Source organism: Triticum aestivum, chromosome 7D, assembly GCF_018294505.1.
Source record: "Triticum aestivum cultivar Chinese Spring chromosome 7D, IWGSC CS RefSeq v2.1, whole genome shotgun sequence".
Taxonomy (NCBI): Eukaryota; Viridiplantae; Streptophyta; class Magnoliopsida; order Poales; family Poaceae; genus Triticum; species Triticum aestivum.
This window is the reverse complement of record NC_057814.1, coordinates 491,086,627-491,102,532: the sequence shown is the minus strand read 5'-3', so window position 1 is coordinate 491,102,532 and position 15,906 is coordinate 491,086,627. Positions and strand designations below refer to the sequence as shown.

The 15,906-nt window shown below is 48.1% G+C and overlaps 1 protein-coding gene across 2 annotated transcripts; it reads left to right on the top strand.

Annotated features, from left to right (window-relative positions):
* The first annotated feature begins 10,125 nt into the window (after positions 1-10,125).
* Positions 10,126-15,044, top strand: LOC123169803 (protein NRT1/ PTR FAMILY 8.3). 2 transcript variants are annotated; one of them, XM_044587676.1, is made up of 5 exons: positions 10,126-10,279; positions 12,862-13,038; positions 13,145-13,247; positions 13,324-13,541; positions 13,679-15,044. In XM_044587676.1, exons 2-5 carry the CDS (start codon positions 12,976-12,978, stop codon positions 14,939-14,941), a joined length of 1,647 nt encoding a protein of 548 aa, XP_044443611.1. In that variant the 5' UTR covers positions 10,126-10,279; positions 12,862-12,975; the 3' UTR covers positions 14,942-15,044. The 2 variants fall into 2 exon arrangements, with proteins under 2 accessions (XP_044443611.1, XP_044443612.1); XM_044587677.1 differs by lacking the exon at positions 10,126-10,279 and having other exon boundaries at positions 13,319-13,541.
* Positions 15,045-15,906: the final 862 nt, after the last annotated feature.

Sequence of the window (15,906 nt, the reverse complement as noted above, 5' to 3'; positions counted from 1 at the left end):
GTGTAAAAGACGAATAGAGATCATATATACTTCATTATAAAAAGCGAATTCGGATATTTGAAGAATTTATCATAGTGTTTCAAACCGACGCATGTGTGAATATATATAACGGTGATACACATGGTGTGGTTATGAACATGTTATACTACATTTAATATATTTTATCTCTACTCTTATAAAAAATGGAGTTGTTGATGATGGTGTGCCTGCCATCCTGCATTATAGGCCGTCCGATTTATATCTGGCGGATAGCAAGGAAACTATGATGGTTGAAGTTGGCAACAATCATGATTGTAGATTCTTATTGAAATAGAGAAACGAATTCAAATTTAGTTCGAATTGCAGCGGTAGTATAGACATTTGGAATGCACTAAAATGTTGGTATGAGTAGGTTACATGCATTATACAGCAAGCGAAAAAATTTAATCGGACATAACATGGATTCATACTCCCTCCTTCCATCTATATAGGGCGTAATGAGATTTTTAAGACCGCCTTTGACTATTGACAAGATTAATAGTACATGACATGCACAATGTGAAAATTATATCATTGAAAGAACCTTTCACAGACGAATTTAACGGTGTGCTTTGTGTAAGTTGCATGTCATATATCATTGCTCTAATATTTGGTCAAAGTTAGCATCGAAAAACGCATTAGGCCCTATATAGATGGAAGGAGGGAGTAGCTTTGAATAGCATTTGTATAGTAAAACGGGGCAAGACTCTCTCTTTGTGTGGTGTGAATAGTTTTATTTTTTTCGTTTTCTTTTTGGTTGAGGGAAGTGCGAATTGATTTGGTACGTACAAGTACAATATTACTACACGTTAGGCTTGTCCCTAAAATTCAACCCGCGTCTTGTTATATCCCGAAAATTCAGATATCGTGCTCCCAAAACTGGCGCCTTCACAACCCGCGCCTTGCTATCCCGAAATTACAACGCGCGCGAAAACTCCCTCCAGCTGCCAAATCCCGACACGCGAAATCCCCCTTCTAACCCTGAGCCGAAAGGGCCGCTAGTTCAAATCGGTGGGGGGTACTTTTGTAACACACCCTACATTTTGGACAAGCGCGTCCCTAAGTCATGCTTCACCCCCTCCCATCGCCCCCTTTTCGCCATTCGAAATCCCAGGCCGCCATAACCTCTCCGCTCCAGCCGCGAAACCCCACCCTCCTCCGTCCGCCACGTCACCGCTGCCCAGCCGGAGCCTCTTCCCCGACGACGTCGTCCACCGCAACAGCTCGACGTCCCTCGTCCACCTCCCCGGATGAGGATCCGTCGTCCATCTCGCCGTCCCGCCGGTTCAGCCGCCCCGTCCTCCACCTCCAAGGAGCTGCTCCGACGATCGCCTCGTCTATCGCGGCTGCTCCATCCCCACAGCGCCGCCTTAACCTGCTCCACCGGAACCGCAGCATCCTCACCGACTCCTCGGACGAAGCCGAGGCCTACTCGGCGCCACCAAAGAGGTTGTACACTCATCGCATCGCACCTTCTCCTTAACTCGACCTCCCGGCGCCGACGGTGCTCCATCCCGCACCCCCATGGAGCGGCTACCTTGAAGCCGGCGCCGCGGGCGACATCTCCACGGCGGCTCTCCCCCAGTGCGAGGCCCCTTCGGCGGCGGCGTCCATACCAGCCGGATCTGCTGCTGCTGCTCCGGCTCTCGCTCGCTCGCTCGCGCTGCTGCTGCTCCGGCTCTCGCTCGATCGCTCGCTCGCCCAGCTGCTGCTGCTGCTCTCCCCCTCGCTCGTGCTGCTGCTCTGCTCCGATTAAGCCACACTTCAGTCGACTGAATCGACTTTTGGGTCAGTCGATTTTCAGGGGTTGGGGGGGCTCGCCGGAGTTAAGGAAGAACCACCCGCAGCGGGGACGGGGGCTCGCCGGAGAGGTACCCCACTATCTATCTTAGGGTTCAGGGTGGGGGCGGGGGGCCTAGAGGGCTGGCCGGGGCGGCGGTGGCGAGTTGTTTCGGGGCGGCGAGGCGGCGCTGGGGCCGGCGGTTCGGCCGGTGGTGGCTGGCGGCTCAGGGGGGTGCAGGTTGAAGATGAACTGCAGGCCCTCCCTAAACTACATGTCAAGTGCCTCTCTGCTACCATTGCGTTCAGTTTCGACAGTAGCATTCAGATTCCACAGTAAATTTCAGTTTCGACAGTTAAGTTCAGAGTCAACAGTTTTTACCTCATCTGTTGTAGTCAGGTGGTTTTTGGTGATGTTAATTTTACATCCATTTTACATCATCTATTGGAGATGCTATTAGAATCCCACTTGAGATTGACGATGTCTGTCTTGTGCTGCTTCAGCCTTGACGTCTTACGGCTCACCGGAGCTGCTCCAACGACAGAACGATCCATCACAACAGAGCAGTGCCCTGGACGCCGTCTACAGATTCCTCAGATCTTCCTCCACACCTCCGACAGCCACCTCTGCCTCAACTGCTTCAGCGACCAACCCAATGATGCTGAGGTCGACACGGCTACGGCAAAGAGGTTGTACACTTGTTGCATCACTTATTACTATACATTCACGTCGATCCATTAGGGCTATTTTGGTTCAACGGAAAAACGTCGATCCACTGGTTGTTACCATCACTCTAAATTTCTGCATGCTCTCCTTACATAATCTCACCATATTTTTTTCGTATGCATGTCAGATATTGTACACAGTCATGCTGAACATGTAGAGAAAAAGAGAAGAGTTTTGCGCGGCAATACAATGTCATGCAGACATCGCTCCATGGTGGGTTCAATGGCAAACCCTCCCCACCCCTCTCCAGATTGTAATCCAGAGGAAGATATCTGTTCTGAGGCGGATTCAGACGCCGCTGACCACTCCTATTTACCCCCCAAGGTGTTTGCTCTACCTTGGCATGATGATGTTAGTCATATCATGCATATGTTGCCTTGCAGTGCCTACTTTTGACATCATATATGTCATCTGCTTAGTTTAGACATGTTCTGTAATGCCACCTGTTTAGTTTCTATATCATATATGGGAATTATGCAGTCTCATGTCTTTTAGCCAGCCATAATATATGTGAAATGTGCAATGCCATCCTGTTTAACCAGGCATCATATATTTGAATGATATCTTGCCCATCCTTTTCTTCATTACATTTCCATTTGTCGACAATGTTTGTACATTAAACTACTCTTCCTGTGAATCAGCCATTTGGGTGGGAGATGGAAAAATCTGGAGTGAAAACAAGGCCTTCAGAGCAGACAGTGCTACCTGTCGAAGCAGATCTCTTGTTGGGTCCCGATAGCTCCTCAGAGATGGATTCAGAGACAGATGACCAGTCCTATTCCCCCACTGAGGTGTATGCTCTAACTTGGCACGGTTATACTGCTCATATCATGCATACGGTGTCTTGCATTGCATAGTTTAGACATCATATACACAATATTCAACACCATGTTCTTAGTTCAGACATCATATCGAATGCCCTCTGTTTAGCATATAAATCACATATGTGAATTAAATGATGCGATCCTGATTACTTAGATAACATGTAGGTGAATTATGTCATGCGATCCTGTTTAGTTATTCATCATATCTTTGAATTATGTTATGCTATGCTATCCAGTTTAGATAGACATCATATATGTGAAATTATGTCATGCTATCCGTTTTAGTTAAACAATATACATGTCAACTATTTCATGCCCTCTTTTTTCCACACTATCTATTGCATCTGTCTCTCATACAATGTCTGTACATTCAACTATGTTTCCTGTTTATCAGCCATTTGAATTGGAGCGGGTGATGCCAGTATCTAGCGGACTAAAAACACGGTCTTCAAATAAAACAGTGCTACCTCTTGGTGGAGATAGCACCCCGGTTGTACATGCACAAGAACCAGCCCTACCACACATAACCCAAACTCTCGCAGATTGTACCCCTACTGCGATGGACAGAGAACCAGCTTCACCCAATCTAACCCCAACCCCAGCCGATAGTAACCCAGTTCCTGTTGACACAGCACCATCTCCACCACAGAGCTCCCAAACAAGAGCAGTTAGTAAGGCAGCTCCAGTGCCCAAAGGGCCAGTACTATCACGGCGAACCCCAACTCCACCAGTTAGTACGCCTATTCCTGTGGAGGAAGCACAACCAGCTAGTCGTAGTTTAGCATCTATCGCATTTGATGTTGTTAAATCGTATGTGCGTATCTTCCCATCTTGGAAATATTATACTGAAGATGAAGGAAAATGCCAGTTGCAGGTGTTTGTCCAGGAGTTATGTGTAAGTAATGTTATTCATGGCAATTACTTTGCTTCGTCCCATACATCCTACCTCCATGATGGTTATAATACAGCAAATTTTCCCATTTTTCTCTATAGAGAAGGACCGATTTGGAAACTCAGGATGAGGTAACCTGTGCTAATACCTCTGCTATCTTCAAGAATGCTTGGTGGCAGTATCGGAATTACCTGAAGAAAACGTACTTCACCGGCAAAGAAACTCATCAAATTCCCTTACGTTCTCCTGAGACACATTTACTGGACGATGACTGGGAACGCCTTGTTCTGTACTGGTCCCGAACCAAGAATGTGGTAAGGTCTATGAGCTCATTTTCTATTTTTAAGTATTATATTCTTGCGTCTTACTGTACTCTGTTCATGTAGAACAAGTGCCTAAACCTGAAGAACAACTGTTCTAATTTAAGATTCCATTGCTATCATAGTTCAAAAAAGCGCTAGGCGTTAATTGTGCGTTTTGCCACCGCCTTGCGCTTTACTGACCAAAGCGCATGCTTATGCGCAGTTATGCACAGATTATGCGTAGTTATGCGCAATGCGTTTTGCCAACGCCTAGAGCCTAGGCGCGCTTAAGCGCTCGCTTAGGCGCGCCTTTTTTAACTATGATTGCTTTGCTCTTGTATCACTGTATTTACTCATACAAACTTATTTTTAAATTGAAGGATCCAATCGAAACTCCAATGGCACAGCAGGTATGTTCACGCATGTTTCTTTAACAGGTTTGCTCTTATCAATAGCTCTGTTGATTTCAATTTCAATTGTGTATACAGTTGACTTTCATATCATGCACATTACTAGCATCACAACAGAGCCAATAGTGTTGTTGTACATGTAGACCCGTGGTACCCATCTGAAATCTTGTTGTGCCGTGTAGTTTCCCACGCTTTGTATTCTTTCACTGCTGCTTTGTCTTGAACTGATATGATTTGAACCGTGTCTCTATTTTGATTTGGCAAGACAATGCAGTGACCATAGGACATAGATATATGTTTGTTTGATGCTTTTATTATGTACTAGTACTTGGCAATAGAAGACTTGGTAGTTTAATCCTGTCCACCTTACTAATGAACTGGTTCACCGAAATGAGTTTCATATACTAGTACATGCTAAACTTGTTATGTGTCTGCTTGTTTCTTCTTTTAGAATGCTGACAGAATATTGGGGAAGAGTGCCTTATTAAGCAATGGTAAAGGAAGTAATGCAGATAAGGTTCAGGATAGTGACACATCCTTGTTGGTCTCCAACAAAGCTGATAAAACAGCTAAGGAAGACTATCTTGAAGACAGCGAGACAACCCCAAAGTCCTGTCTTGGTTTAGTGTTCGAGTTACTGGCCACTACCGCTTGCACAAGCTATTCAAACTCACTGTCTGAATCAGTTCGGTTTCTTGAGTCTCAACTACAAGCTGAAAGACATCGATCAGCTGTGCTGCGACAAGAAGCGGAAGGACTGCGGAAGTCCCTGGAGCATTCAGATGCATACTTTCTGGTGCAACAGCAAGCGTTGGAGGATTTTAGCGCCAAACAGGACAAAGCTAATCAGCTTGCTAAGCTTATTGCCAGCATGGTGGATACCCAGGATAACGTTTCTTGAGCTCTTCTGAAGTTGTTTCAGTTATGCTCTTGTTTTGCTGCCGCGTTTATTTGCACTGGTGGCCAATTTTGACGGCCAGTGTATGTAATGTGCTGCTTTGTTCCCTATATTTGCACTGGTGGCGAACTTTGATGCCCAGTGGATGTAATATGTGTAATAGCGGTAATAGGCTAGCGTTAATTGCTTGCTTATTTATTTCCTTATTGTCTTGTTTAGTTGTTTGCTTGTAGTCACTGCAGTTCTTTTTCTGTTTTTTTCTAGTGGCCACAATAGCCTATTTTTGGTAACTAGGCCAAAATAATCATGGCAACACACGGACTGTTGTAACCATGGGCCTCCTGCAGGCCGTATGATCCATGGGCCTTCGTCCGGCCGTAGGATCCATCGGCCTTCTATACGGGCCTTAGGGTCCATGGGCCTTCTACGGGCCGTACGATCCATGGGCCTTCTACGGGCCGTACTATCCATGGGCCTCATACGGGCCGTAGGATCCATGGGCCTTCTACGGGGCGTATCATCATTTCGCCAATCATGGGCCGTACTATTCGTGGACCATAACGGGCCGTTAATAGGCCGTATTTGATAACTCTATGAAAACAGCCCAACGGGTTTTTTACATGAAAACGGCCCAACGTATTAACGGTCCGCAAACGGGCCGACTGTAACGACGGGCTGAATTTGGCCCACAAGCAGAAAATGACAGTAACGGGCCGTATGTAACCGAATGCTGCAAATGAGCCCAAGAATCAATGGGCCCTGAGAAGGCCGAAAGATAACTTGGGCTGGAAACGGCCCAATGGAATAACGGGCCGTTAATGGGTATAAAGTGATACACTGTTCATTACGGGCCAGTTTCACCACGGGCCGTTAATGGGCCAAGAGTTACAAAGGTCCTCATATGGGCCGAAAGAAGTCATGGGCCACACATGGGCCGGAAGTTAAAACGGGCTGAATCATATTGGACGGCCCAGATGACGCTACTGGGCCTAATTCGGATAGGGCGTAACGGGCCCTGGGTTAGCGGGCTGTAAATGGGCTATATGCGAACAGGCCGTTAACAGGCTTTCCGTGGGCCGGCCCGCCACCTTTTGACCAAGTCAAACGGGCCGGCCTTTTCACAGGAATGGGCCTCTGTTGGGCCGTGCCACGTGTCGCCGTATCATAGGCGCCTTCGGTCCAATGAGCGGATGACATCTGTCCCAACGGTGAGCCGACACGTGTTTCCTCCAGCCAATGATGATTTTACACGTGGAAAATCCCCATTGGTCGGGGCTGTTAACGGGTTATCGGATCCAAAACCCGACCCGATAGCTTAACGGCGTTCCGTTACGGTGGATGCCACGTGTCGGTCACCCTTGAAGAAAGCACTTCTGTGACGCGCGATTTATCGTCATGGAAGTGGACACTTCCGTGATGATAATTTTGGTAATGTCATGGAATACTTCTACGACAGCACAGGTATGACTATCTTGATTCTGTCATAAAATCGTCATGGATGTACATGCATGACAAAAAACGCGACCTACTGTGACAAACACGTATCATCACGGAAGTGTATTTTTTTTGTAGTGTACTAATCGCGACGTGCAGCCAGCCGTGGATGGGTTGCGTGCAGCGGTACACTTCTCAACCAACGACCAACTATTTTAACTCAACTAGTAATTATATACGTGCAATGCACAATTATATTAGGTAGGATATTAGTTGCACGTTATATTAGGTAATATATATCTATTGCACGTTGGTATTTGGTAAGATATCAATTACTTTTTCGCGGAAATGATAAGATATTAACTACATGACAGAATTCAAGGGATAGCGTTGAGTCAAAACATGTTTATAACCAATAGCAGTGGTGGGTAATTAGAGTGTTAAACGTGTTTGATGCTTAACATTGGAGCGATTTGAACCGCTAGATAACATGATTTGACGGTCGAGATGGTTTGGATCTGCCCATTTGAGTCTTTTTAAATTGGTATAGATATAGATACAGTCTAGCCACTACAGCCGATCAGGTCGCGATGTCTAATAACGAACGTATATGTATTAAACGAGGACACATGTATGTGGAGCTTAAATGGCCTACGGATAGAGCGGCCTATTTTGTCCGCGCTATTTTTTAAAACATATAAACATGTGTAGTATATAAATGTGCATATTGCATATTTGTATTCAAAATTACAATGAAAAAAAACTATTTTAATTATACGAACATTTCAATAATTATATATATGCACACTAGTATAGTTTAATGTTTGCATAGTTAAAATTATTAATAATTTAAAATTTAAACTGTTAATATGAATATTCAGTTGTGGCTAATATTTAAGTTATATAACTTTTTTGAATATAAGTCATGAACAATTTTTTACACAAGTGAATATTCATGAATATTTAGTAAGTTTTTGTGTTCATCAGTTTGTATAACTTAAATATAAGCCGCAAGTGTATATTTCTTGGATTCATTAAACATATTTATCTAATAAACATTTTCAATGTCCATATTAACTAAATATTTTTTACAAAATACACAGATTTATATCTAAAGGTTTTTATTTACAAATGACCGTTTGCATGTATTGTATTTTTAACACAAATTTTTGAACATAATTTTATTACTTATGGTTTACAAATATCTTAAATGTTTTTATTACTTATGTTTTACTAAATATTAAATATATAATACATAGTTTTATATTTAAATGTTTTTATCTACTAATCATCGTCTATGTATAATATTTTTAACACGGGAATATGTGAACGTAACTTCATTACTTTTTTAAGGGGTCCGTAACTCTATTACTCCCTCCGTCCGGAAATACTTGTCGGAGGAATGAATAAAAATGGATGTATCTAAAACTAAAATACGTCTAAATACATCCATTTCTTCGACAAGTATTTCTAAACGGAGGGAGTACATTTTATTTAGAAACTTGCAACTTTATTACCTTTTTTTAGATCCACAATTTTATTACTTATGTTTTACAAATTATCTTTAAAAACATGGCGCACGCAAAATGGACCGTAGTATCTGTGGCCCAATTAAGCTGCACATGAGTCCTCGTCAAGTACATATAAGCTGCTTATCCATATAAAACATTCTGACTAGAATGTCCTATTGGCCAGACCATTTTGTGTTAAATAAATTGTCGGCGGGTTCGAGTCCTGGTGCATGCTTTTTTGTTGGTTACTTTTTGAATATATGTACAGTACCATGGTCCTGCTTTTTTGTAAATAAAAAAAATTGAGGGCATTTTGTGCAAAAAATGTGTCGTTGTGGTTGATATTTTTCACAATTTTTCTGGGTGTTCTGCGTGAAAATATATCACGCCCAGCACCTTCAGTTACTGACAAGTGGGGCCATACATATGGATACGTCCGCACATGCTTAGTTTTTTTGGTGTTCTACGCGAAAATACATCACGCCCAGTGCCATCAGTCACTGACAAGTGGGCCATACACATGAATACGTTCGTACATGCTTAGTATCACCGTATCTGCATGCTTAAATCAAGTTATGTGATCGCAAAAATCGTATTTTTAAAGTTCTACCACTAAACTGAACGTGTGATTCAAGTTCTATGACTTCCGGTGATATTAGCTCAGGGAAAAACTTGGATCAGCTCAGCCGCACACATGCCTCGTCCTCGGAATAACGGCTACGGACTTTACTGCCCGACAACCTCATTACTCAGGTCTCTAGCACTCTGCACAGAATTAAGGCTGCTCATAGTGAGGAGTAAATTATACTAGTGTCATGCATATGACACTAGTCTAAGTTACTACCTTTATAGTGCAAAGTAACATAGTAGTAGTATCATAAATGACTTCATTTATTAGCTTGTAGACTTTGTAGACTCATCCTTTCTCGGGAAACACTATGTTACAGTAACATATTATGTTACTCTAAACACGTCTTTCCTCATTAACTACATACCATATAAATAAATTTTTTCTAAAATGCGCTATGTTACTATCTAAATTACTGAAGGCCGCAGTAGAGACACCGTTGCGAGGGCCCTGTCCAGGTAGATTAACTGTCCATCGACTGAGCTAATCTGAAATGCCCCACCACAATGCTCAGCACGGCACACATCTCGGTGCAGAACGAGAGGTTTGATGTTTCAGGCCAATCTGACACGCCGGGCAGATGTTTTTTCCTTCTTTTTTCGGTGTCTTCGGTCAGAGAACTGTTAGAAGGCGACGGGTGAGTATGGTGTACAGTGGGTGGCGAGTGATGGGCCGATGGCTATATCTCCAGGGCTCTTGTTCCTTTCTGCAGGTTGTAGGCTAGCTTAAATTAGTTTAGGTTGGAGATAGAAAGTTGCTCCTTCTCCTTTAAAGCGAGCAGGAGGTAGGAATCTGCTGCCGCATTCGTCTTCCTCCGTGAGGAGAGGGAAGAACAGGCCTCAGCCTCACTCATCAGGTCTCTCCCTCTCCCTCTCTCTCTCAATTTGTTTGAAAATTTGCTTACCTTTGTCTCGCCAGTGGTTTTTCTCACGGAAATGACTCAAAATCGAGCTTCGCTCGGCACAGAACTGTTGTTGCATTGCATAACAATATGAACCTGAAAGCCCAGGCAAGAGATCGCATGTCGCAGTCTGAGCAACAGGTTGATCGCACGTCGCACGTCACATTCCATTAGTAGAAGGAACCCCCTTGCGTGCGCCGTCGCACCTTTCCCGAATTACTTCAGCTCAACACGGAAAGACGAAGAGGAAAAGTCAGCTTCTTCACCTCGCGTATTCAATTGTTCACCGTTCGGCAGAGAATCCATATCCATATCAATCCCAAGGGATGAGCTCCCGCGACAGCACCCGCGTCGGGTGAGCGCCCCCGGCGGCGGCGCCTCGATCTCCCATCTCCGGCTAGCTGTGCAGCTGCCCAGGCCAGATCCGGAGTCCCCTGCTCGCCCTCTCTCTTCTGCTAGGCTCGGCTCGGCTCGGCGGCATGCGTTGGGAAGGGATGGCGCTCTCGCGTCCGCGCAAGTTGCGGCTGGGCGGGCGCCGCCGTCGCCCGGATCTCCGGCCTCCGTCCTCCGTTGCGGCCGCCGTAACCGGATCCGGGTACCCCGTGAAGATCTCTCCCACGCCAGTCTCGGCGGCGCCCCGTCTCTCGGTTCGCCCGGCAATGCTGCTCACCCGAGCCTCCGCGGCGGCCACCACTCCGTCGGCGTCTCCGGCTGCTGCACCCGTCGTCCTTGCGCCGTCTGCGTCGTGCGCTCAGGCTGCAGGCACTACCCCGGTCGCCGGTGTTCTCCCTCGACCGCGGCCGCTGCCCCCAGCTTCCAGGTTCAGGAGGGAGGACGGGGGTCTTAAGGCTGCGTGCACGCCCTGTTCGGAGCCTGTGTCGACAACTGCTTCGGCCCCGACGCCTGGCTCCCCTGTCCTTGCCGATGCCGCCTCGGATGTGTTGCTGCCGGCCCCTGTTGCCTCTGTCAATGGGGACGACTGTCAATGGGGACGACGTAGGCTGTGAAGAGGAAATGGCCGTGACGCTGCCTCCACGGGCGGTGTTGTGGGCCTCCGCTGCTGACGACGATGAAGATGAAGATGACGAAGAGGAGTTGGCTCCCCAGACACCGCAGGCTGCCACCAAGGCCCTCGATTCTGGAGGGATGTGCGTGGGGCATGATGCAGACACAAATGAGGGTTGGCAGGAGGTGCTACCACGGCGCGGGCCGCGCCCGACTTCATCGCCTTCCTCGACAATGGCTCCTCGTCCCATCCCTGCTTGGCTTCGCGGTAGATGTTACAGATGCTTCGCTCATGGTCATCGCGCGGCTGTTTGCAAAGAGCCGTTGCGGTGCTCCCGTTGTTTGGAGAACGGTCATCGTGCGCGTGGATGTTGCAACCCATGGCGTCCTCTAAGCTCACTGCCATGCAATGATGTGCCGCTCGTGTCGCAGCTCGACATCGTGCATCGTCCTGCTCTTGCTTCATGTGAGGGTCCGATGAGATCCGCACTCCCATCCAAGGCGCTTCATCGTGGGTCTTGGGCGTCTGTCGTCTCTGGTATAGTTGGCTCACCAACCTCGTCGGAGCTGATGTTGCAGTCCGCTTTGGCTGATCAGACTGCGTTGCTGCAAGGTTGTCTGGCGCGTGTTGGGAGCTTTTTAGAGCGAGCGGAGGCTGCTCTGAGTAGACTCTCCCTTGCACCGGCTATGTTGCAGACCTCTCTGACGCCGCACTCTCCTTGTGCGGCCGGTGTTTGCTCCGCGGAGGAGAGGGGGGCGAAGTTATATGGCTCCTTCTCCCCTCGTGTTGGAGACAATTCACCCTCGATGCCTACCTCCCATCCTATGTTGTCTTCCACTAAGGGCGAGTCCATTGCCATGCTTGTGGCTCCGGTACTGCAGGTCATGCCCGAGCTTAGGGAGCTATGTCTGAGTTTGTCAGTGGACACGTCGACGACCTCGAGCGAGGGTCAAGATTCACCTTTGTCAAGTGAGCAGCTGGAGGTTCCTATGGTTGACGATGCGAGAGGGAAGGCATCCGTGATGTCATGATGGATGTGCTCGGTTTCTCATGTTGTCGGCGTGGCCTTGGTATTTTGAGTCATCATTGCCGTTTTCTCACCCCGGGTTCCGTTGCATTGTAGAAGTGTCGAGGGTTGTGCTTGTTGGGTGTTGGGAGCACTTGGCGGGCCATCTATGTGGCCGTGGTGCTTCGTGTTGAGTGAGTTTGTTTGTATCGGTTTTCGCCCGGTTTTCCGTAAATTATTTGGGCAATTCTCTTCTTCTTAATTAATCGATGAGGCAATTCTTTTGCCTCCGTTTCGGAAAAAAATAAAAATTGTTCACCGTTCGTGTCGCCGACCCAATTAAGGGTAGCACGTATTGCTTGCACATACAAACGCATCCAGTGCCTGGATTGTGTCTGTGAAGTCTGACTTCATATGGTAACCAACGCAAAGTTGTGCTAGTAGAAAAAACGTGCAGACAATTCCAAACAGCTTTTGTTTTTGCTTATCCTGATTGAGTTTTTCTTTCTTGTGCTGTCCCATCAGTCTACCCTATAGGACTTCCATATAGCGAGTTCCTGATAGATCGGCGAGCACAGAATTCTTCGCAGGAACTTGCAGGAAATATTTCTGAAGGCTAGCTCGAGAGTGTCGCGTCAGATGGAAGCGGCAGATGAGGAGCGGCCACTGCTGAACCATCGCCGCCTGCCTCCACAGCCACAGGTGACAGATAGTCCTCTGCTGAACAATGATCCCTGCTGTCTACTGTAGATTTCATTCTATAGTGTGGAATTGGAAACCAATTTTAGTATCTGCATTTGTTGTTCAGGACGAATGTTCAAGATACACGAGTGATGGCACAGTTGATATCTACAGACAGCCTGCTCTCAAGCGAAGCACCGGCAACTGGAGAGCATGCGTCTTCATCCTTGGTACTGCGTAAAGTTACAAACATATGCTTCCTCCAGCTTCTTGCGCCTTTCTTCTAAAGTAACCTGTATAGCTCAGGTGCCGAGTTCAGCGAATGCTTGTGCTTCTTCGCCGTCTCCAAGAACCTGGTCACCTACCTCACGACGGTGCTCCACGAGAGCAACGTCGACGCCGCGAGGAATGTATCCACCTGGGTCGGCACCTGCTTCATCACGCCGGTCCTCGGAGCCTTCCTGGCCGACTCTTTTTGGGGGCGATACTCGACAATTGCAATCTTCCTCTCTGTCTACATCTTTGTAAGTGAGACAACCAGAATGCTATCCGATCGGTTTAATCCGCAACGTTTCTGAATTTACTGCAAAATGATGTGCAACATTTCTGAAAAAATTCATTGACAATGTGCAATGTCTCTGAATTTTTTTGTCTCCGTCAGGGGATGCTCATCATGACATCATCAACGGCGCTTCCGTGGCTCCTGCCTCGTTCTTCCGACGAGAGCAGCGGTGTCCATCGCGCCGCCGTCTACCTGGGGCTCTACCTTGTCGCCCTCGGCACCGGCGGCATCAAGCCCTGCGCCACGGCCTTGGGCGCCGACCAATTCGACGTTGCCGTCCCGGCGGAGCGGGTGGCCAAGGGTTCCTTCTTCAACTGGTACTACTTCTCGATCAACATTGGCTCGCTTCTGTCGGCGACGTTGCTCGTCTGGGTGCAGGACAACATCGGGTGGACCGTCGGGCTCGCGATCCCCACAGTGCTCATCGGGTTCGGCCTCGCCGTATTCGTTGCCGGCGGGAAGATATACAGGTACAAGCCACTGGGAGTGGGAGGTAGCCCGCTGACGAGGGTCTCCCAGGTGGTTGTCGCAGCCGCAAGGAATCGCCGTCTCGAGCTGCCCGATGATATCTCGGCCCTGCACGAACATGGCGGGGCTGAGCATACCAGTCAATTCAGGTTCTTCGACAAGGCTGCGATCGTGATGCCGTCGCCGGAGAAGAAGGGCCCGTGGCGGCTCTGCACGGTGTCGCAGGTGGAGGAGCTGAAGATGCTGTTGCGGATGTCCCCCGTCTGGGCGTCGACGTTGGTCTTCTTCGCGGTCACCGCGCAAATGTCGTCGACGATGATCGAGCTGGGCATGGCAATGGACAACCGCGTCGGCACCTTTGTCGTGCCGCCGGCGTCGCTCTCCACCTTTGACATCGTCAGCGTCCTCGTCTGGGTTCCCATCTACGACGCCGTGCTGGTGCCGCTCGCGCGGCGCGTCACCGGTCAGGACGGGGGCTTCACGCAGCTGCAGCGCATAGGCGTCGGCCTTGCTCTGTCCGCGGCCGCCATGGCGTACGCCGCGTCGGTCGAAACTAGACGGCTGTCGGCGACCTCGATGAGCATCATGTGGCTAGCGCCGTGCTACTTCGTGCTGGGCGCGGCCGAGGTGTTCACCAGCATCGGCATGCTCGAGTTCTTCTACGACCAGCCCCCGGAGTCCATGAAGAGCCTGGGTGTGGCACTCGCGCAGCTCGCCGTTGCTGGCGGGAACTACCTCAACTCCGCCCTGCTCGGCGCCGTTGTGTCGGCCACGGGGTGGATCCCGGACAACCTCGACGAAGGCCATCTGAACTACTTCTTCTGGTTCATGGCGGCTCTGAGCGTGCTCAACCTGCTGCAGTTCGTCTACTGCTCGTCCAGATACAAAAGATAATGATCGATATTTTCGTAACTATAGATGTATAGTTTGTACGCAAATGGTGAGGAAAAGAAGCTTTATAGCGACAAAAAAAAAGTAAATTGCCTTGTAAAATCCATTAGTGTGTATGCATGATCTTGCCACGACGCCGGTCCGATCGTCACGTCTAGCCGATCCTTACCGACTCATGGAACGGTTCATGCCTCCTGCCCGAAGTGTCCAACACCACCGACCGCATCCGTGATCACCGCCATGCTCCACCTTGCACCGATCGGACATTCCCTGGCACCCGTCGAGCAATGCACCGAGGTTGTGTGGGCCAGTTTTGTTGGTAGATCACGTACTGTGGCGTGGCTTCAGACGAGAAATACGGGATCAGTGATCTTTTTCGTGAGGAAGTCGCAGAGAAAAATAATGGTGGTAAGACCGGCAGCAACATGTCGGTTAGATCGGCGTCGGGGTTCACAAGTTTGATGTGAAGAAATTCGATGGCACAGGTAACTTCGGCCTATGGCAGACAAGAGTCAATAATCTTCTGGCGCAGCAGGTAATCTTGAAGGGTTTGCAGGAGACGAAGCTGACCAAGTTTGACGACGATGCGTGTGAGGATATGCAAGTGCAGGCGGCCGCTACCATACGGCTTTGTCTTGTGAATTAGGTCTTGTATCATGGACGAAGATTCTCTTGAGGGAATTTGGTACAAGTTGGCAAGTCGTTTAATTGTATGTATAGGATAGAAGACATGAAAGATAAAACTTGCGATGTTCATCTCCGTGGTATGGTGAGATTTTTCAATAAATGTGGATTTTATTGCCTCAAAATGATGATTCAAGGTGAGATAGTGAGATGGTGGCGAGAAATATAATAGCAAGAAGAAGAGGACGCCGGTGGCGAAGTGGAGCGGTATGCCGAGAGGGGCGACGATCTACGGGTCCAGGAGGGAATTCGACTCCATTGCGGTAGCCGTGTAGAGCTCCCCC

Coding starts and splice junctions, on each gene's coding strand:
- LOC123169803 (XM_044587676.1), top strand. CDS start 12,976: ATGGAAGCGGCAGATGAGGAGCGGCCACTGCTGAACCATCGCCGCCTG. Junction 13,248..13,323: donor AGCATGCGTCTTCATCCTTG/GTACTGCGTAAA, acceptor TGTATAGCTCAG/GTGCCGAGTTCAGCGAATGC. Junction 13,542..13,678: donor TCCTCTCTGTCTACATCTTT/GTAAGTGAGACA, acceptor TGTCTCCGTCAG/GGGATGCTCATCATGACATC.